At 32.6% G+C, this 21778-nt stretch overlaps 1 protein-coding gene across 9 annotated transcripts in view; it reads left to right on the forward strand.

Annotated features, from left to right (window-relative positions):
- The window catches only part of VPS13B (vacuolar protein sorting 13 homolog B), a 753213-nt gene that overhangs the window by 306363 nt on the left and 425072 nt on the right, over positions 1-21778 (forward strand). For all 9 annotated transcript variants that reach the window (XR_014018703.1, XM_081265611.1, XM_081265610.1 and 6 more), the window contains 2 exons: positions 3184-3331; positions 21590-21717. Coding sequence is in view for 8 of the 9 variants with exons in the window: in XM_081265611.1 (XP_081121737.1) it covers positions 3184-3331; positions 21590-21717 (276 nt within the window). In the remaining variant the exon portion in view is untranslated. The remainder of the gene's footprint in view (positions 1-3183; positions 3332-21589; positions 21718-21778) is intronic.

Raw genomic sequence — 21778 nt, forward strand, 5'->3', positions numbered from 1 at the left:
CATCCAGTTAATAAAACATACATGATATTCTAGGTATAGCAACACCAGTAACTCACTTATTAAAGAGGTGTATTTTGGTATATTTGGTGGTAAGGTTTTTATCTTAATACAAAGCACTTCTTCAGGAGAACCAAGCCATTATTACTTAAAACAATTCTATTTCTTCACTCAGTTTCCTTATTTGAGTAGAAAATAATTAATTTCTGTAGAATTTTGCCTGTAAGATCAGGACACTGGAAAGGTCTGAAATATCTCAGTCATTTGGCTAAAGAAAAGTGTTTTCTTGAGACTTGGAGTCATTCATTACTTTGTGCTCGAAGGCATTTCTCAACAAACTTCTTCCAAGTCTTCAGAGTAAAATGCGGGATCTGGGCTGGAACTCTGACCAGCAGAGCATCCTTACAGGCATTCTGCATGCAGTACTGCTGAAGCTCTGCCACAGCCTGAGAGACCTTGATCCTCTCCACGCTGGCCTCCAGCTTGAGCTGCACCACCAGGCGCTGCAGGGCGCTCACGCTGGCCCTGAAGACATGGCGGCTGTGGCGCTGGCTCCGAGGGCGGCTAAGCCAGGCTGGGCTGAGCCGCTGGCCCCTTATCTGGTTCTTTATAAGCCTCCTTTGATAATAATAAATTATAGGGGGCTTCGGTTGTGGCTCAGCAGTAGAGTGCTTGTCCAGCACGTGCAGGGCCCTGGGTTCGATCCTCAGCACCACATAAAAATAAATAAATAAATAAATAAATAAAAGGTATTATATCCAACCACAACCAAAAAATAAATATTTTTTAAAAAAATAAATTACAAAAACGGGAAGTCTGAAAAGCTTTAGGTAGTACATTGATGGGGAAAGGATAGGACAGATCTGGGGCCAGTATCCAACAAAAATTTTGAGGAATCTGCTGTATCATTCCAAGTGAAGCAATAGAAAGTAACTAAATATAAATATTGCTTCTTTTGATATTTTTGACTGGTATAACCATATTCCAGAACAGTAGAAGGAAACACTTGTCTAACTTCTTTTCCTGTATCATGTCAGTATTGAATGAGTATTCAATATTGAGGCTTTGTTGGGTACCATTATAGGTATTTTATATACAGCCATTTACAAGACATTCAAGAGCATTACTCTCAAGAGTTTTTGATTTTCATGTAAGTAAAAAAACACTCAAAATTTCAGTCACCCAAAGACATTTTGGTATTGTTGTTGGGTATCACCACTACCATGGCTTTCATTAATTTTTCAGCTGCAGTGCTTGAGTTCCATGTCACACTACATAATACATAAATTTTCTAATTTAATTCTGAACTTGATTATAATTTCCTATAGTGCTTGGTTATACTCTAGGAATGTAAATGATGGACAGAATTTAAGGGATTATGAAGTCACTATTGGAACATAAAGTAATTTTCTAGTAAACATGCCCGCCCCCCTATTTTATAGATGAGGACTTGTAAATGATTGAAATTTGTGATGTGCTGAATATATCTCATGCAGGTCTTAAAAGCTGTTTCCTATTTATATTTGTTTTAAGTATTGTTTGACTAAAGTCTCAGTAAAGCTGCAATTTAAAATATTAAATATATTATTAAATATAATACAATATTAAATATGTTATATTTAAATATATAAATAATCATTTCATTTTCCTATTTTCAAATTTCTTATCATTTTGCCAATCCATTTAGCAACTTATAAGATAATTTGCCATTCCCCCTCATTTCTATGGGGAATGGCAAATTATCTTACATCTCATATGTACCTGTAAACTTTATTCTTTGTGATGTTAAGAGTAACACTAGACTCACTGCATCATGACCAGTGCCTGTCAGATGCAGCTGTATTTCAAGCTCTGATATAGCCATCCTACAGTTATCATTTGTTATTTCCCAAGTTGCAAATTTTTTTCTGTTATGGCTAAAACCTAACATTTGATGATTGTTTTTCACCCAGTTCCACATTGATCTTTGATCCTACAGAAAACTGAAAAATGCCCCCGCTTTTGCCAAAAATATGACAAAATTATTTGGGGAGTCATCAGCAATAACACCAGACTTTATTTCAATAACCAAAGATGAAACAACTGCTTTATTGTCCAGCTCAGCACTCATGCATTCAACATAGAATCATAATGTTTTCCAGCTTTGTGTAACTGTAGATATTTTTCTTTGCTTTCTAAATATGCTATGGTTATCCTTTGTCAGATGATATTGTATATACACATATATAGATATATTTCTTAGTGTGTCTTAAAAATAGGACTGTTCATATAAACAAAATAATTATTTTGTAAGTTGTGTTCCAAAACTATTATTTTACAATAACATTCCATTTGTTTGGAGTTGTAATTTCCCAAGGAAATTTGATTTTACCATTTTTTGATTTTGATTTTACCATTCCATATTAGCATCATATTTCTTATTACTGCTTATTTTAACTGAGTACTTGCAATATCTTATGGTTTTCACATAGAATTAATAACCATGATTTGAAAATATTAAGTGGAAAATTCTAGAAATAAAAATGCTTAAGTTTAAATATCTTATGTGTTGTAATTATTATGTTTTTATTGTTATCTATTATTCATAGTTTAAAATTAAACTTTATTGTAAGTTTATGTATAGGAAAAAATAGTACAGTTGTTCCTCAAATATACATGAGGGATTGACTTCAGGATTACCCCCCATACCAAAATCTTCCCTTATATAAAATGACGTAATATTTGCATATAACCTTCACACATTCTTTTGTATACTTTATATCATCACTGGATTATTTATAGTACCTAAAGATGTAAATGATTGTAAATATGTTTTGTTTAGTAATATGATATTAAAAAAAGGTGTGCTACATGATCAGTAGAGATAGTTTTTTTCTGTAAATATTTTTGACCCATGTTTGGTTGAACCTATACATGTAGAACCCATGGATATGAAGAGCCAAGGTTTGGGACTATGGTCAGTGTCATACATTCACTGGGAATCTTGGAATATATTCCCTGAGGATGGGGGCGCCTGCTATATAAGAAACAAAGAAGGAGGTGAAGGAAACAAGGGGAAAATGATTTAAAATATTTTATTAAGTTGTCAGCCCCATATTGTAAAGGATTGTCCTCAAGGATGCAGTGTTTAGCCTTCCCTTCTTAAGAAAGGCAATAATACCCCCATCCCCATTTTGACTCTTTCAGCAACCTGTGGTAGCTGTTCCTCTTGTTATGCCAATTAGCAGAAGGAAGGAGGATGAACTGTCTGTTGGAAGTGCACCCATGGCAAAACAGCAGTCATATCAGGCCTCTGAATATGCCAGCAGCCCTATAAAAACAAAAACAATAACAGGTATGTGTCAAGAACTTTAAAGGGTCTTTGGTTTTACTGTGCTTCTAAACTTAACAAGTTAGCCCACCTGGATTTTATGGATGCTGGCTGAAGTAATGACACTCTAGGGATGAAGAGAATGGACTTTGTTATGTACATTAGCAAAAATCCGAGTAGTAGCATTGTTTTCTCTTAGTGTTCTAAACCCAGTTCCTACAGGGCCAGGTTATACCTATATATGGTGGTTTATGTTACTGGAGAGGAATCTTAAATTTAAGGAGCTGAACATTTTATAATGATAGAAAGCATGCATGCCCTTTCCTCTGGTGGGAGGTTTTATGTCTACTTTTCAAGACTCTAAGCACAATTGCCCTTTTTTTTCAGAAAGGCAGATGGCATCTCTATTTGCTGAGACTGTTCAGTATTCAGATATCCTGAAAACACAGTTGGGAAGAAAAGCCAGTGTCTGTTTTTAGAAAATAAGCAGAAACACAAGCAACCCCACAGAGCATTGTCTCCTAAGAGTATTGTTCTATATTTAAGTGATTTTTGTGGGGAGAGTACCAGGGATTGAACTCAGGGGCACTTAGGCACTGATCCACATCCCCAGCCCTATTTCATATTTTATTTAGAGACAGCTCTCATTGAGTTGCTTAGTGCCTAGATATTGCTGAGACTGGGTTTGAACTCATGGTCCTCTTTTTCTCAGCCTCCCGAACCGCTGGGATTACAGGCAAGCACCACCATTCCAGACTAAATGAATTCTTGAAAACCACTATACAATGTACACAATATTCTTTTCTATTTTTTCTCTCAAATTGAGAGCTAGATCATTTATGCATATGTAAAGTACAAGTAGTTTTCCATAAAATGGTTCATTGACTTTTGTATAATAAGGAGTGCAGTTTATGATTGCATTGTCAGTGTTCTTTCTCTTTAATTTCTGGTTTTTATGATGATGGGCCACCTTTCTTCAGTTAATTTTATATTTTTCTTTAAATGTTTAGCTTTGTTTTATATTATTCAGATATTCCCAGCCACATTGATAAAGATTTAAATTGCAAAAAATCAGTACCAGTCGTTGAGTGTTTGTGATGGGCAAGGCTCTGTGTTAAGTAAGATTGAGTGCATAAACAAGATATGATCCCTTTCTTAAGGAACTTAAATTGATTGTGTACATGAGGAAAGTCATGCCAACAAAATTTTTAAGAGGAGGAGTTAGACTTCTACCTGTCAATATCCATGATCTCTTTACTGTGTTGATATTTTATTTACAATTGATTAAAATGTGTATACTCAGTATTGAATCATTGAAAGAAAAGAGGAATGTTCTCTCTGGTAAGTAGATGCTGATCCATAATGTGAGGACATGGGAAAAATGGAGGAACTTTGGAGCATAGGGGAGGGGAGGGAGAGGTGGGGAGGGGGTGTGGGGATGGGATAGATGGTGGAATGAGATAGACATTATTACCCTAGATACATGTATGACTGCATATATGGTGGGACACTACATCATGTACAACCATAGAAATGTAAAGTTGTGCTGCAATTGTGTACAATGAATCAAAATGCATTCTGCTGTCATATATACCTAATTAAAAAAAGGAAGAGTACAGATGATAGAAAATAATTAGAAAGTAGTTAGTTTTGATGTATTATCTTTGCTTTAATAAAATTCATTTACTTAAAAATGTACACAATTAAAAAAATAACTTTATGTATACATATCAACCATTTATTTTTATCTCGTCTTACCATTTAGTCCTGTTCTTTAAATCACATTTGATAATTGACTTAAAATAATTGCTAAGGATGATTAATGATTATGGAAAATGTTTGTAAATGAAAATACAAAATATAGACTTATATAAAACTCATAAATTTTGAGATACACCTGCATATGCATGGAAAAATTTTATATTTAAATTCATATCAGTCATATCAATTAACAAATGGTATCAGTTGTCTAAGAATTACTTCCTTTACTGTATGTCTTCATGTTTTTATAAGAATTTAATAGTGATTTTTTTCAGTGAGGAATAGAATAAAAGCAAAAACTCTAATTTCCTATTGTTAATCATTACTTTCTCTCTATGAAAGCATAAACAATGTCTGTAATAGAGATGAAAATATTAAAAAGTAGGATACTCCTCAAGTGACAATTTAAACTGTTAAAAAAATTATCAAATACCAAATGTCTTCTTTGATATAATGAGAGCAACTATGAACAGAGTAGGGAGGAAGAGCAGGAAGAAAAGATTAATTTTAAACAGAGACATGAGATGGGAGGGAAAGGGAGAGAAAAGGGAAATTGCATGGAAATGAAGGGAGACCCTCATTGCTATACAATATTACATATAAGAGGTTGTGAGGGGAATGGGAAAATAAACAAGGAGAGAAATGAATTACAGTAGGTGGGGTAGATAGAGAAGATGTGAGGGAAGGGGAGGGGGGATAGTAGGGGATAGGAAAGGTAGCAGAATACAACAATTACTAATAGGGCATTATGTAAAATTGTGGATGTGTAACTGACGTGATTCTGCATTCTGCATTTGGGGTAAAATTGGGAGTTCATAACCCACTTCAATCTAATGTATGAAATATGATATGTCAAGAGCTTTGTAATGTTGTGAACAACCAATAAAAAAAGAAATATCTTTAAAAAAAAAAGAAAAGAAGTTCTTCTGGATTTGAGCATATATTAAATTAGTATTTATATTGGCTTCTAAAAAAATTATATCTCGGTTATAAAGAAGTGGAAAACTATCCCCCCCCCTCGGTTATAAAGAAGTGGAAAACTATCCCCCCCCCTCGGTTATAAAGAAGTGGAAAACTATCCCCCCCCCCGAAACTAGCAATAGAAATAGAGAAATGACATACATAGTAGAATTAGCAGGTTCATTAAATATTTACTAAATATTTACATGTAAAACAGGTATGATAACCATGTTGAAGGATTCAACATGGATATATTGAGAAAGAAATGGAAGGCATCAAAAGGACCCAGACCCAACTCTAGATATGAGAGAGACAATATCCACAATTTAAAAAATAATGCAGTAAAGCTAGAAGTACTTTAGACATCGCGGAAGGAGAAATCGGCAGACCTGAAAACAAAGTAATAGAAACATGCCAAAATAAAGCATCAAAATAATAATGGGGGGAAAAATGTACAGAGTCCTAGTGATCTTTGAGATAAGTCAATTAATTTATTCATGGTTAAAAAGATGTTTAATGAGAATTTTAAAAAAATAATAGTGCCATAATGTAGTAGGCTTTCTATGGTTATTCTTTATTAATGACATAGTCAGCCCTGAGAATCAGATCTATTCCAGTTTACTCGTGTATTGTTTCCTCTGTAATACCTTCACAGTACCTTTTTTTTTTTTTAAATCAAGGATATATTCTAAATTTGCATTCCATTCCCATAGCATTAGGATAGTGAAGAATTTTCATCAGAGGTCACAAGATGGATACTCCTGAGAAACACCTTACCTGTATCACGAGCATTGGTATCACATTAATGGTGCACAGTTAAGTTCCTAGATGATCCTCAAAAATGAAACACAGCTGATATTTTTCCCTTGATATGTCCTTAAATATATTCCAGAGTCATTGATACTTCTATCAAAGTAAAACAAATATATATTTCAGAGTTTTTTCAGGTTCATAGAAAAATCTCTCTTAAGATTATCTAGTTTTGAAAGATAATGAAAAATCTGTTAACAGGTAATTTGTTTACATTATGGATAGTGAAGCATTTCTTACTCTTCTTTCTCCTCTTACAGAATCTTTTGCGAATGAGCTTTGATTATTTGGTAGAATCTTTTGACTATATCTTTTAACCTTATTTTAAAATTTAGTGTTTTAAGTCTAAGGAATAGTTTCATAATATGGCTGTATAATTTAGGATTGATTTAAATTTGTCTGAATAATTCTGAAAAATCTAAATATCAGTGGTTTAAACAAGATTGAATTTTATTTCTCTCACATGAAAGTTTGAATAGACACCTCAAAACTATTATGGTACTCTAAAATCATGACTCCAGGTAGTCTCTTATTTCACTGTGGGTGGCCTCTGTTGTCAGGCTTGCCTTATGATCTATGATGACTTTTTTATTTATTAATACAGTGAATTTCAGTGAGCAGAAACAAGAAAAGATGCCTACTTCTTATTTCTTTAAAAACTCCCTTGTGCCCCATTTTTGTTTATATACTTTTGACCAGAAGCTTGTCACATGATTATATTTACCTGCCTAAGGATCCTAGGGATGTAATCTGTATTCTTTAAGCTTAGGTGTCTGGCTAATATTTGTTCTGAGAAAGAAGGGGAAAGTATGTGTTAGAGGTCTTTTATTAGTCTTTGCCACAGTAACTTAAAATGGACTGTAATAAGCTAAATTTTGGAATAAAATTAGGAGAAAAAAAATCTTCCTTTTAAAGAGGCTATCAGAAGACAAATCTGGTAAAAATGCTTTCATGCTTGAAGTGTTGCTTAGATATTTTGCAATATGAAATAAATGTTTGAGGCCTGGGATTGTGGCTCAGCGGTAGAGTGCTCACCTGGGTTTGATCCTCAGCACCACAAAAAAATAGAGGTATTGTGTTGTGTCCATCTACACCTAAAAAATAAATATAAAAAATAAATAAACAAACAAACAAATAAATAAATGTTTGAGAGTCATCCTATGTGGACATATTGGAATTCATGATGGAGGAGACTTAGAAGCATCATTATAAGAAGTAGGTAACATAGCAACAAATTTATATCAGACAGTTAAAAAGACTTTTTAAAGAAGGTGAGTAACTGTGATGCACTACACATTATTCAGAAACAGCAAGTCCATAAAAATAGGCTCTTAGGGGCCAGGCTTGTGGCTCAGTGGTAGAGTGCTTGCCTCAAACAGGTGAGATACTGGGTTCAATCCTCAGCGCTGCGTATAAATACATAAGTAAAATATAGATCCACTGACAACTAAACAATGAATTTTAAAAAATAGGCTCTTACTATGAGGTCAGTTGACCACAGGAACTTTAGATGCTAGGGAATTGACGAGGGGGATGGTTTGTATATAATGCTCTTTCATGAAAAGTTACTGTTTGGACAGTTGGGTATGTCTGTAGGTACAGAGAAGAAGAAGAGGAGAAAAGGCAAATTAAAGATAAATTCAAGTCATGATTATGTGATAGTTTATACTGTGAAGTCACAAATAAATAGGATAATAAAATCTGATGCAAAGATACAGAGTTTAATGTTTGAGAGAATGACTTCTTTTGAGACAAGGTTAAGAAGGTAACACTATATATGATTGTAGATCAGATTAGTTATTTTTCTTTTCACAAACCCATATTTATGTAGGGTATTGTTTTTCTTGCACTGTTTAAGAGAATGTTAGAGAACAGGAAATGTGTAATTTACCAAAGTAAGACTTTTTATTTTAAATGAGATTTTTTAGTGCAACAATATGGATCAGCAAATGCAAAATAAAACTCATCAGAGTAAAAATGCTTATGGTAATTATGTACTTTGGATGAACTCATTCTCTAATAAATTAGTATCATCTTTCTTTCAAAAATCAATATGGGATAATTTTTAAAAATCTGACTTCAGGGACTGGGGTTGTGGCTTAGTGGTAGAGCACTTGCCTAGCACGTGGGAGGCACTGAGTTCAATCCTCAGCACCACATAAAAATAAACAAATAAGGGTGTTGTGTCCATATACAACTAAAAAAAATTTAAAAAATCTTACTGCAACTAAATAAAACAGTACTTATGTTTGATTATATATTAAATATGACTTTTAAAGTCTTAAATCACACATAGATTGTAGGAGTGGTCATATTACCTTTTTTTTTAATACTGGTTTATGCCTATACAATCACTAACCAGTTTTGTTATTGTTTAGGTAACTAAACTCTCAAGTAGCCCTTTATTTATATATATATATATATATATATATATATATATATATATATATATATATGGAGTATATTCAGTATATCAAAGCAAAACATGATATTACACTGCTATTTTTCATCAAGGTATATATTATTCCAAGTTTTAATTAATTAATTAATTAGTACCAGGGATTACACCCAGGGGTATCTAATCCCTGAACCACATCCCCAGCCCTTTTTATTTTTTAGTTTGAAACAAGAGTCCGGCTCAGTTGCTGAGGTTAGCTTTGAACTTGCAAACCTCTTGTCTCAGGCTTCCAAGCTGCTGGAATTATAGGCATGTACCAGAGTGCCCAGCCTAAGTTGAAAAATCTGTTTAAAAAAAATTATTCTAGTTATGGGCAGTGTAATTTTTTTAACATTTAAGGGAATTATCTCTTTTTTGTTGTTGTTTATTTGTTTTTGTTTTAGGATTATTCTAAGTAGAGAGATTACCAATTTGTGCTACTATAGTAGTAGTTGCTCCAGAGGCACTGAGATATATCTTGACTTTCTAATTTTTAAGAACTGTGAATTATAAACAAAATGAGTCACACCAATAGTTAATCATCTAAAAGTACTCAAGCCATCCTTAATTTGATTTTGAATGTTAAACATGTTCCTAATTACAGTGAAGAATTATTATTAATATACAAGAAATACATTTTTGTGGTTTTATGTATATTACAAGTTGCTTTAATCATAGTTTAGCTTAAAATTCCATGATTTTATTATTAATTAGACAATTAATTTCATTGGAAAATATTAAACTATGAGGGCTGACATTTATAATGTGCAGTTGATTTTATTCTCACAGGGACAAAATATGGTTTAGAAATGTTTTCCCCTTTTAGAATAGAAAGAAGTTCAAAATAAAATGAAGTATGTTTCATAATGCACATAGAAAATAAAACAGTTTGGAAATATTCAGAATGTCATCAGAGAACTTAATGAAGATCTAAAAAAATTGTTCTCATTTATAAGAAAAGAAAATTTCCCATTTTTTTAAAAAAAATAATTTTTATTTCTAAACCAAAAATTCATGTGGGAAAAATATTAGCAACCTTCAGAGCTTAAAAAGATACTTAAAATTCCCTTTTAAGTTGTTTCTGCATGAATTCTGGACAATTAGCGTAAGTTTGTAATTAGTTCACTTTTCAAAAGTTAATTTTTTAAAGATCCCAGATAATCTTTTGATATGTCAGCCATAGACTGGCATAGTGTGGGTGTTTGTAGCCATAGACTTGAAATCTTTAATGCTTTGAGTTTTTCCTTGATTATTTGGTGATTTATGGCTTTATTTACCAATTACTTACCTGGATTTACCACATTGTATTCCTAGTGTTCTTATGAGGACTCTTTAAGTAAAACAGCAGCTTATAGAGAGGTATAGATATAATTACACTTTTTAATGTGTCTTAGGTAGTATATTGTAGTTAGTATTTGTTGATTCATTCCAATAAAGTAGTTTGTTAAGCAAACTAGGTTTATTGTTTTTTATTCTTAAACATACTACCCTTTTTTTTAGCATGGATATTTTTTCTTGGAACCTTTGTTTTTGAGATGAAGACTGATACTTTTTTTTTTTCAAACTCTTGTTCCCCTTATCTTTTCGGTCCATTTTTTCATTATTATTTCTCTAAGACTAAAGCAGAAGATATGTTTGTGTATGATTCTTTTTAATATATCCAAGTTTTGATTTTCATTTTTATTTTGAAGGTAAGATATAGGTTCCTCTAAATGTAGTCAGAGAGAAAAGTTTAGAAGGTAAATTATTTTAATGCTGGGAAATTACTTCCTTTCAAAGTAATTATTCTATTGAAGTACTTTGATTACTATTGGCACTGCTTCACTCCTCCTCCTCCTTCAAACCATTTTGGCCCAAGCCAGTCTGGATCTAAAGAAAACAGAAATATAGTGGGAGGAATAGATGAATTCTAGATAGGGAAGAGGGGTGGGAGGGAATGGGAGGGGGCAGGGGATTAGCAAGGATAGTGGAATGTGATAGACATCATTATCCAAAGTACATCTATGGAAGACATGAATCAGTACAAACATAGTTTATATGCAGACAGAGGTATGAAAAATTGTTCTATATGTGTAATAAGAATTGTGATGGGGCTGGGGATGTGGCTCAAGCGGTAGCGCGCTCGCCTGGCATGTGTGCGGCCCGGGTTCGATCCTCAGCACCACATACCAACAAAGATGTTGTGTCCGCCGAGAACTAAAAAATAAATATTAAAAATTGTCTCTCTCTCTCTCTCACTCTCTCTCCTCTCTCACTCACTCTAAAAAAAAAAAAAGAAAGAAAAGAATTGTGATGCATTTTGCTGTCATGTATTTAAAAATTAAAACCAATAATAAAAGAAAGAAACAAAAGTAAAACAAACAAGACCAAATGTTTTTTAGTGAAAAGCCACCTCACTGAGATCCATAGATCTAGGAAGGGAAACGGTCATCAGTAGCTGCACTCAGGATTCTTATTTTCATTCCAGTGCATTTTGCAAAGATTTGCTGATATCTGGCTAGTAAATTTCCATCTTCCCAAATATAAGGTAATTATTTATTCTAGTTTAATGGAAATGATTGCCTTTTCTTTTAAATAATTTTTTATCACTGTTATATTTGTTATATGTCTTTTGTATTCAATCTGTGTATCTAGATTGTGACAGTTTCTTTAGAAAACCTAATGAAATTTAGAATGTTCCTTAATCATGCTGATTATATGTGAATTATGCCACTGGTAACAAAACAAATGCAGGATTGTTCTAATCCTTTCCTGTTGTTGAATGTCTGCTCTTCCTTCATTATACTTAACAGTGTGGCTGTGGCCTTCTGATATATGGAAGTTAACTTAATTAAATATTACCAAACTGTGATTTTCATATTTAAAGAAAATGTGAATAACTGTTCTCATATTTTGCCCAGCAGTCCTATGTATAATCTAGTTTTGTGTACCACATTTTTGCAGGACACTGCTGTTTTATAGTGTTTTACTTTTACCTACAGAAAACCTCACATGTGGAGTCAGATTCTAGGAGCATCCTCAGAACAGGCTCACACTTCACTCGTTCTGAACTTGTCAGAAGAGACAGAACACAATCATGAGAAATGTGTTACATGAATTATATTAATTACTTACACGTGATAAGCAATGGGCACTAGAATCCTAGGACTCTTTGTGATCCCAACTTTTAATGTACAGAAAAACTATCCAGGAAAGCCCTTTCTCATAAGAGGTTTATGCTCCACATGAACTGCAACTGAGAGACCCTAGAAAATAACTGCCCTGTATTTTATACTCTGAGATCTTGGGACTCACTGGCTAAAGCATTTAAGTGTGCTGTTTTTGTTCTGGCCAGTTCTTCCCTATCAGGCTGTTGTATTCCCTATACATTCTATAACTACTCTTGAAAATTGCAAGCAAAGAGAGAAGAAAACTGGGTTGTTCCAAGGCAATTCATAGAACCATTTTGCAGGTCACAAGAAGTCAAGTTAAAATTAAAAGAGTATTGGCTGAGGTAGTTGAGGAAATCTTGAGTGAAGAAAAGATCAGAAGAATAAAAGATCAGTACTACTATCTTCAAGTCTGCAGGCTTAGGCTGAGAGTCAGTGGAATAATGACCAATGAATGTGGTAATGAGAGGACTGAAACCCATGTAACAGATGCTAAGAAGGGAATGAGGTTGACTTTCCTATGTTCATATATATATATATATATATATATATATATATATATATATATATAGACCACTAGTAAAATTCCACATCATGTACAACCACAAGCATGGGATCCTAATGAGAATAACTTACTCCATGTGTGTATAATACACTCTACTGCCAAGGGTATCTAAAAAGAACAAATTGAAAAAAAGAAAAGGAAAAGAGGTTGAATAGTTCTTGAGTAAATAAGGTTGGAATATAAGCCCCGTGATATGCTTAAACCTTTTTGAGGATTTGTGCAGGGTAGAAAATGATGTTGCTAAAGCAGGGCATGTACAACTACTGATATATTGCCTGGTTTGACCTCTGATTGATAGGTTTTCCTTTACTAAGGAATAAACATTTCTAAATTAGAAAAGACTTTCTGATTATTAGAGACATAAACAGTATTTGGAAGTGGATGATGAGGATTTATTTACTGATTCCCTTAAGCAAAATGATCAAAAAGGCAAAGATGGATCTTTTTTTTTTGGCAGGGTGGGGGGGATGACTTATTACCAGAGACTCTGTACTATCAGGTCTTCGTCTTTTCATGTTGGCTAAATTTTCTCTTACTGTACATAGTTTCTTGGCATAACAGTGTACGTTGACTGTAGTACCTCTGAACTCCCAAGCTTAATCATTTGTGATAAAAGAGAAATAGATTTTGTTCTTTGTCTATTGAAAATGTACCCAAGGAAAATTTTGCTGTCTTGAATCATGTGCCTTTGTTGAACAGTGAATAAGGCCAAAAAGATGAGGTACTGTGATTGACCCAGTGTCATCCCAGGCTGGATCATATATCCTTTAGTACAGGGGCATGAGATATAATACCAGAAAGTAAGAGGATAGCAGAAATTAGATATTTTAGTTTCTATATACTAATTTTTCCTTTTCCAATTAGTGACAGCATAGTTAAAACATAATTATGAAACATTTGGACTCAATAAAATTCACATATTTTTGATAGGAAGAAGATAAATGAATTATGAAGATATTATACACATGCACTATGGAAGGTGGAAACAATCTAGATAAGATATGAGATCTTTAAGACAAATTGTGCTAGGGATGGAACATAGGGCCTTGTTAATCAAGCTCTTTACCACTGAGCTACACTCCAAGAACTTTTGTTTTGTTTTAACCTACAGTTTATTCATTTGGGGAAAAGGAATTAGGATGTGGTTTTTTTCCTCCAATTTATTTAAAAAAAATAAATGACAGCATAATGCATTACAATTCTTGTTACATGTATACAGCCCAGTTTTTCATATCTCTGGTTGTACATAAAGTATGTTGACACCAATTCGTGTCTTTATACATGACTTTGGATGATGATGTCTATCACATTCCATCATCCTTGCTAATCCCCTGCCCCCTCCTTTCCCCTCCCACCTCTCTCCTTATCTAGAATTCATTAGGATGTGTTTTTGTTGTATGCAGTTTGAACATTTCAGTTCTGATTTGCACAATTTATTAATTTTCAGTGTTATCAGTTTCATTATAAAGAAATTTTCCCAGAAATTCATTAATATGAGTTATAACATGTGATTTGAATCATTATGTTAATTAATTGTACAGTTTCTTGAGAATACATTGTGATGTTAATAAGTGCATTATAAGATTTTCAGGTATGGATTTTTTGGGATATAAGTATGCTATTTTAGTTTTATATGATCTGGCAAGAATTCAGAAAAAATTCAACCAAGTTGTTTTGTGTGCAGTCTTTTCACTCTGTTTTAGCAGTCAGAACAAGATTATAGCTTCCAGATGAAATTTTGAATGTCATATAGTGATGACATATATTTTCCTGGTTGGCTCAGCATGAGATGCAATTTCATATGCCATGTCACGTCGACTTGCAGCATCCAAAAAGCCATTATTTCCTGGGGGCTTTCAAGAGTGATAGTATCAAATGTAGTTTGTATTTTGATGAAAAATCTTGGACATTATTGTAGTTCTATGGCATATTGCTTAAAGCTGTAAATATTATGTAATCTTCAGAAATTTAAAAATTCTATGTAAATGTCACTTTCTCTTCCAATTATTTACATGTATCTTGCCAAATGAAATCACCAAAAATTATAATCAGTATAAATTATATATTAAGAAGCAATAAGGTATGGTAGATAAATCAGTACACTAGGGTCTGAAAACTTAACATTTTTGTTCTAATTAGCTATACATGACAGTAGAATGCACTTTGATTTATCATTCATAGATTGAGTATAGTTTCTCATACTTCTGGTTGTACATGATGTAGAATCCCAGTGGCCATATAGTTATATATGTACATATGGTAATAATGTTTACTATCCTTCCTAGTTCCATATCCCCTCTTCTGAAACTTGATTTTTGACCCCATACATATCAATCTAACTCACACAACTCTATTTTCTTCATTTATAAAATGGTCATATTTATACTCAGCAATATCTTATTGTGTTTTATAAGATCCACGCAAAATAATATATGTGGAAGTTCATTATAAAACACAACTCATAACATCAAGATCACATTTTTAGTGTTTGAATTTTAAAAGGAAATCTGTAAACTTCAAGCATAGTGAAACATTTTATCTAATAGCCCTTGAGGAGTGATTTTATTCTTTCTTTTCTCTTTTGGATCTTCTGCAAGTTGGCTTAAAATCCAGTGTATCAATGCATGCGTACAAAATGACATTTATTTCACATTGATGTTCTTCCTTCTCTTTAATTTAAAAAAGAGAATAGAAATAAGCAACTAGTATAACAAACCAGGTGAGTTACACACAAAAAAAAATTAAAGTGTCTCCTATCTATTTTCTGACAGATCTCTGCTTAATATCTTACATGCTGCTGAAGCCTAACAGGTCCTGTTACCTCTGTCTTCTTATATATCTGTAACTACACCTCTCTTTCACCACCAGTCACCATGTTGCTTCAAGGCCTAACCCCAGGATTCCCCTTCCTAGCATCTCTGTTCCTATGCATTGTCTTTCAAAATTATATGTTGAATCTCTTTATTTGTCTGTATGCTGCAATCCTAGTCAGAACCACACTATTTCTTGTAGAGAATAGTACTAAGGTATCTTACTGATGTCATACCATGTTCTTTAATCCTCTGTTCTCAGTTACCACTTCATTGTTTAGTTGGTGGCAAGAGACATCTTATTCCAGATTCAAATTAGATCATGTCACTAATGCTTAAAACATGTTAGTTGCTTCTTATTGTTCTTAATATAAAATCCAAATTGCTTACTATCTCTTGAAGAGTTAGCCCTGATGCAACCTCTATCCCGTTATTCTATTCCATCTTGTATCATTTTTCTTACACTGATCCTCTCTCCTTGTGGACCACATCATGCTTTTTCTGCCTGGGACTTTTTGCCTGTGTTGTTTCTGCTCTTCTCATAGCTATGGACTTTTCATACTCCAGGTCTCAGTTTAAGTGTTACCTTTTCAGTAAAGAAACCTTCAATACTCATTTTTTCCAAAATAGGTCTATTCCTCTCCCCCAGGATTCCCAGCCTTATTACCTCTTTCCTTGTCCTCATAAATCTTAACATCTTTTCCATTTATTTGGGTTTTTTTTCCATGTCCTCTAGAATGTATGTCACAGGCCTTATGTAACTTGCTCTCTTTTTTGTTTGCAGACTCTAACAACTGTTCCTGGCATTGAGCAAGTATGTCATAAGTAGTTATTATAAGAATGAGCAAAATTTTTTTCTCTCTTGATATTTTTATTTAAGGCCAGACAAATCACATTGTTTAATCACCTTCACTCCCTGTCCTTTTATTGATTTTAATTGATTTCCTATCACTTTTAATCTTTTTCTCAGATTTTCCATGGATACTTATTGAACTTTCAGAAGAAGTTAGCAGCTTTTTGTATGTTTTTATTGGTATATATTCCTACTAATTTAGAAATTTAAACATAGTTTAAAATGCTGAATTATGATAAGAATAGTTTCAGTTTAGCCCAAGATATTGAGGTAATTTTTTTCTGTAGTCAGACAATCAAATATAATCTTCAGTTCTTGAAGAATTCTCATTTCTCTGCTATGTGCTTTGGAAAACTGCAAGTAACACATGATATAACTTCTGTGTGATGAAATTTCAGTTATAAATGGAAAGAGAAATGTGCCCTGAGATGTTTGTTTTTGGAACTGAGGAAAATTTAAGGAAAGAAACCTTTACTACAGACCTTAGGAACTGAAAAAGATTTCATTGTGTAGGTGCAACCTTAAGGAATGGGAAAGGAGAGCAAGTACAGAATGAAAATTACCATTTTTTTTTTTTTACCTTTCCCATTCCTTCTCCCACTCCTCAATCTCTTTTCTGTATTCCACTGTTCTCCCTTCTATTTTAATATGATTCTGTTTTAAAATTTCTTATTTCTCTCTAGCATAAAAGAGAAGACATTTGATCCTCAGCTTTCTGAGCCTGGCTTATTTCACTTAGCATGATATTCTCCATTTCCATCTATTTAGTAGCAAATGATGTATAACTTTATTCTTCTTTATGGCGGAGTAAAACTTTATTACGTACATACAGTATATTTTCTGTATCAGTCTATTTATCTATTTTCTTTTTCCATTTGAAACTCAATTGCACACCTTTTTAAAATCAAACAATAGTTTTGATTTTTATCAAAATCAATCTATTACTTACACCTTAAATGTCCTTTCCTCTTAGAAATGTTAACTGATATTGCAAAATTAGGTTTGGTTCTTCCTCTATAATCTGACAAAATTCAAAGAATTATGTATAACATATGATTCTTCATGGTATAATATTAAACAAAAATAGCAGCTAAACAGAATGAGGAACACCTATGCTGGTTCCATAACTTGGCTTTAATGAACTGTGGTGATATAAACATTGATGTGCTATATAACTATATGCTGATTTTAGTTCTGTTGGATAAATACCACGGAGAAGGATAGCTGGGTCATAGCTCTTCAGAGTGGTTATATTAATTTGAAGTCCCACCAGCAATGCATGAGTATACCCCCCCACACACACACATCCTTGCCAGCATTTTTCCTTAACTGTATTTGCAACAGATTATTTTGAAAATCTTGAATTTTAAGAACACAACTGTTTGGTATTGAATATTAGTATTTGGTTCCATTGGTATATTCATATTAATATAATATTAAAGTTAACCATTTAATCACTAACATCATTACTCAAGCCTTCAAAATGAGAACAGAAATTTTTGACATGGTGATTTTGAAAAATTGTTATCAGATTTGAGTGCTACCTAAAGAGATAAAGGAATATTTTTGTATTAATGCCAAATGTCCTCTTTGATATAAGGAGAGTAACTAAGAACAGAGTAGGGAAGAAGAGCATGAGAAGATGACTAATATTAAACAGGGATGAGAGGTGGGAGGGACAGGGAGAGAGAAGGGAAATTGCTTGGAAATGGAAGGAGACCCTCAGGGTTATACAAAATTATATAGAAGAGGAAGTGAGGGGAAAGGGGAAAATAATACAAGGGGGAGAAATGCATTACAGTAGAGGGGGTAGTGAGAGAAGAGTGGAGGGGAGGGGAGGGGAGGGGGGATAGTAGAGGATAGGAAAGGCAGCAGAATACAACAGACACTAGTATGGCAATATGTAAATCAGTGGAAGTGTAACTGATGTGACTCTGCAATCTGTATACGGGGTAAAAATGGGAGTTCATAACCCACTTGAATCAAAGTGTGAAATATGATATATCAAGAACTATGTAATGTTTTGAACAACCAATAAAAAAATTAAATAAATAAATAAATAAATAAATAAATAAATAAATAAATAAAAGAAATTTAGAGGCAAAAATATTGTTACTTAATTCTGTGTTTTTGACTTCGTGTGTTTTTTTAGTCTAATTCAACTAGGGGCATATTAATAAATATGTACAAAAATATTATTTTTCACTGTAAGAATAAGAACAGTTGGGCATAAATGAGAGTGTATTGTCAAAATCCAGCCACTAACTACTATCACTTATTGCTATACATTATCACTCTGCTTAGCTGCTATTTTTCTTTAATAATATACCACTAAGAATTATATGTTATACATAATTCTTTGAATTTCATCAGGTAATGAAGAAAGGACCAAATCTAATTTTGCAAAATCAGTTAACATTTCTAAGAGGAAAGGACATTTAAGGTGGAAGTAGTAGTTTGATTTTTAATAAAAATCAAAACTTTTATTTATTAAAAACGGTGTACAATTGAGTTTCAGATTGTGTAACCTTTGCATCTTTCCTATACATAATGATTTGTTACGTTTTCATGATTATTCTATACATTTTATTATTGTCTTAACATTACAACATTTAAACTGAAAAGTATTCCTCATTCTTCATATGAAATACAAACACAATTATTTTGTATTTTGCATTTTTATTTTTGGTACCCATCAGGAAACTGACCCTTAGGTTTAATTGCTTTTCAAAAATCATTCAGAAAACTGTAAAGGTGAAAAACAAACTCATGTTGACTTCAACTGTAGTATATTTTTCAGGGTATAGAAATAAAAGAAGAATAATCAAATTAGATGGATCATTTCTATGGAATAATTGTTTATATTAATTTAACCAACAAAATTTGGGTCTCAAAATTATTTATTACTAAAAACAAAAAAGAAATCTAATAAATATGTTGGATATCAGACTACCATATTAAATGTATGTTTTATATATCTCCAATGGGAATAAATAAATGTGATGTTTTCTGAAGTATTTATGGTACTACTATGACCCTTAGTAGAAATATGGTACATATATTTGAACTAGAAGTATTTGAAGGAGAAGTCATTATACAGAAATTTAATAATATGAGAGGTAGTATAGAATAATAGTCAAAAGAATAGACTCTGGAGCCATCCTACCTAGATACATATCCTTGTTTTGCCACCTACCAGCCAGGTCACTTTGGATATGTTAATTATCTTCTCTGTGACCTGCTTACTGCACATCTAATCCATTAGTAAATCCTGTTGGTTGTATTTTTAAAATGGATACAGAATATCATTGTTTGTAATCTCCATTGATTTTCCTGTTTCAGCACTTGATCCATGTGATCAATTTTCTAAGCATCTGTGAGAACAATTATTTCAAAATATATCTTCAGTAATACCATGGCAATATTCAGAACCCGTTATTATATCTCAGCTTCTCAATGTGAAGACCAGGCTCCTTACCATGGCATATATAAGCCCAAGGTGATCTGGTACCTATAAGTAACTTTAATCTCATCTCCTACTTCTCTTAACTTTACTCAACTTGTTCAAGCCATCCTTGCTTCTTTCCCATTGCTTAACAATCCCAGGAGTACTCCTAACTCTGGACTTTGGCATTTTTGTTCCAGCTACCCATATATATAGCTATATGAATCTCATCAAACTGTTTTTCTGTAACAAATATTTCTTTGAATTTCTGTTACACACAGTGCCACAGTTTTTAGGGATTATAAGAATGATAGTAGTTTAAATCTATTATAAATGCACATATGTGAACCAAGTTGGGAGAAGGGGGCAAGTGTAAGTGGATGTGGTAACCAGTCATTCTCATGGTGGTGATATGGTAGCACTTATTTTGGAGAGGTAGATCAGTTTAGTAAGTGTGGAAAATGAAACTATGATTTATTTATTCTATGCTACTTTAAAGTAATAAAATAATATACATAAATTGTTTGTATTAACATAAGATATATAAGTATACATGAATTTGTTTAGATAACACTAATAGTAATTTATATACCATTATAAATTATTAAATTGTTTAATTTATCTAATTTTACATTGTAAAAATTGTTGAAATTCTGTAATTTATTTGGTGAGCAGATTTTTAATAAGAGTAAAATATAGGGCTGGGGATGTGGCTCAAGCGGTAGCACGCTTGCCTGGCATGCGTGTGGCCTGGGTTCGATCCTCAGCACCACATATAAACAAAAGATGTTGTGTCTGCCGAAAATTAAAAAGTAAATATTAAAAAAAGAGTAAAATATAACATTTGATTTTACTACAAAATCTGCTTTTTATGTTCATCTTTTTGTTAACATGAAAATCACTTTGAGACAGACATTAGTACCATATATACATGTATGATTATGTTACTAGAATGACTTTGCACCATGTATAGCCAGAGGAATGAGAAGTTGTGCTCCATTGGTGTACAAGATGTCAAAATAAATAGTTTAATTCTACTGTAAAATAAATAAATTAATTTTAAAAATCTCTTTATCATATTGCTTCTATAGATAAGGTTTTGTTATGTGAAAATTTCACATGTGGGAAGGTCCGTTTTATTTTAGTTTTGGATGAATCAAGTCATTTATGGAAAAACATTTATTGAAGTATTATTTTCGTACTGAGAAATGAATAAATTTAGTTACAACTTAATGAATTTCACAAATGCATACCTCTATGTAGTCAATAAATAGAACATTACAGCATTACTCAAGTCCACCTTCCAGTTACCAATACCTTGAATATTATGAAAAACATTAATTCTATAAGATAAAATGATCAAACAAGACTTTTATAATCTCATATACAGGTGATATTTTAAGCAAGGAAACAGTCTTGAAATACTTTCTTTATAGTTTTGTGAAATTAAAAGTTATACATCTGTCAAATAATTAATCATTTTTATCCTTAGAATCCCGACCCTTATCAGTTCCTGTGAAAGCCATGTTTAATATATCTGAGGGCTGTAGAAGTCCTGAAGAAAGAATGAAAGAATTTATTGGAATAGTATGGAATGCAGTGAAGAGTCTCACACTACAGGTAAAATAAAACTTATGATATGACTCTAGTTTCTATAATAGTATTTTTAATTTTTTACATT

Source organism: Spermophilus citellus, assembly GCF_964194105.1.
Source record: "Spermophilus citellus genome assembly, chromosome: 14".
NCBI lineage: Eukaryota > Metazoa > Chordata > Mammalia > Rodentia > Sciuridae > Spermophilus > Spermophilus citellus.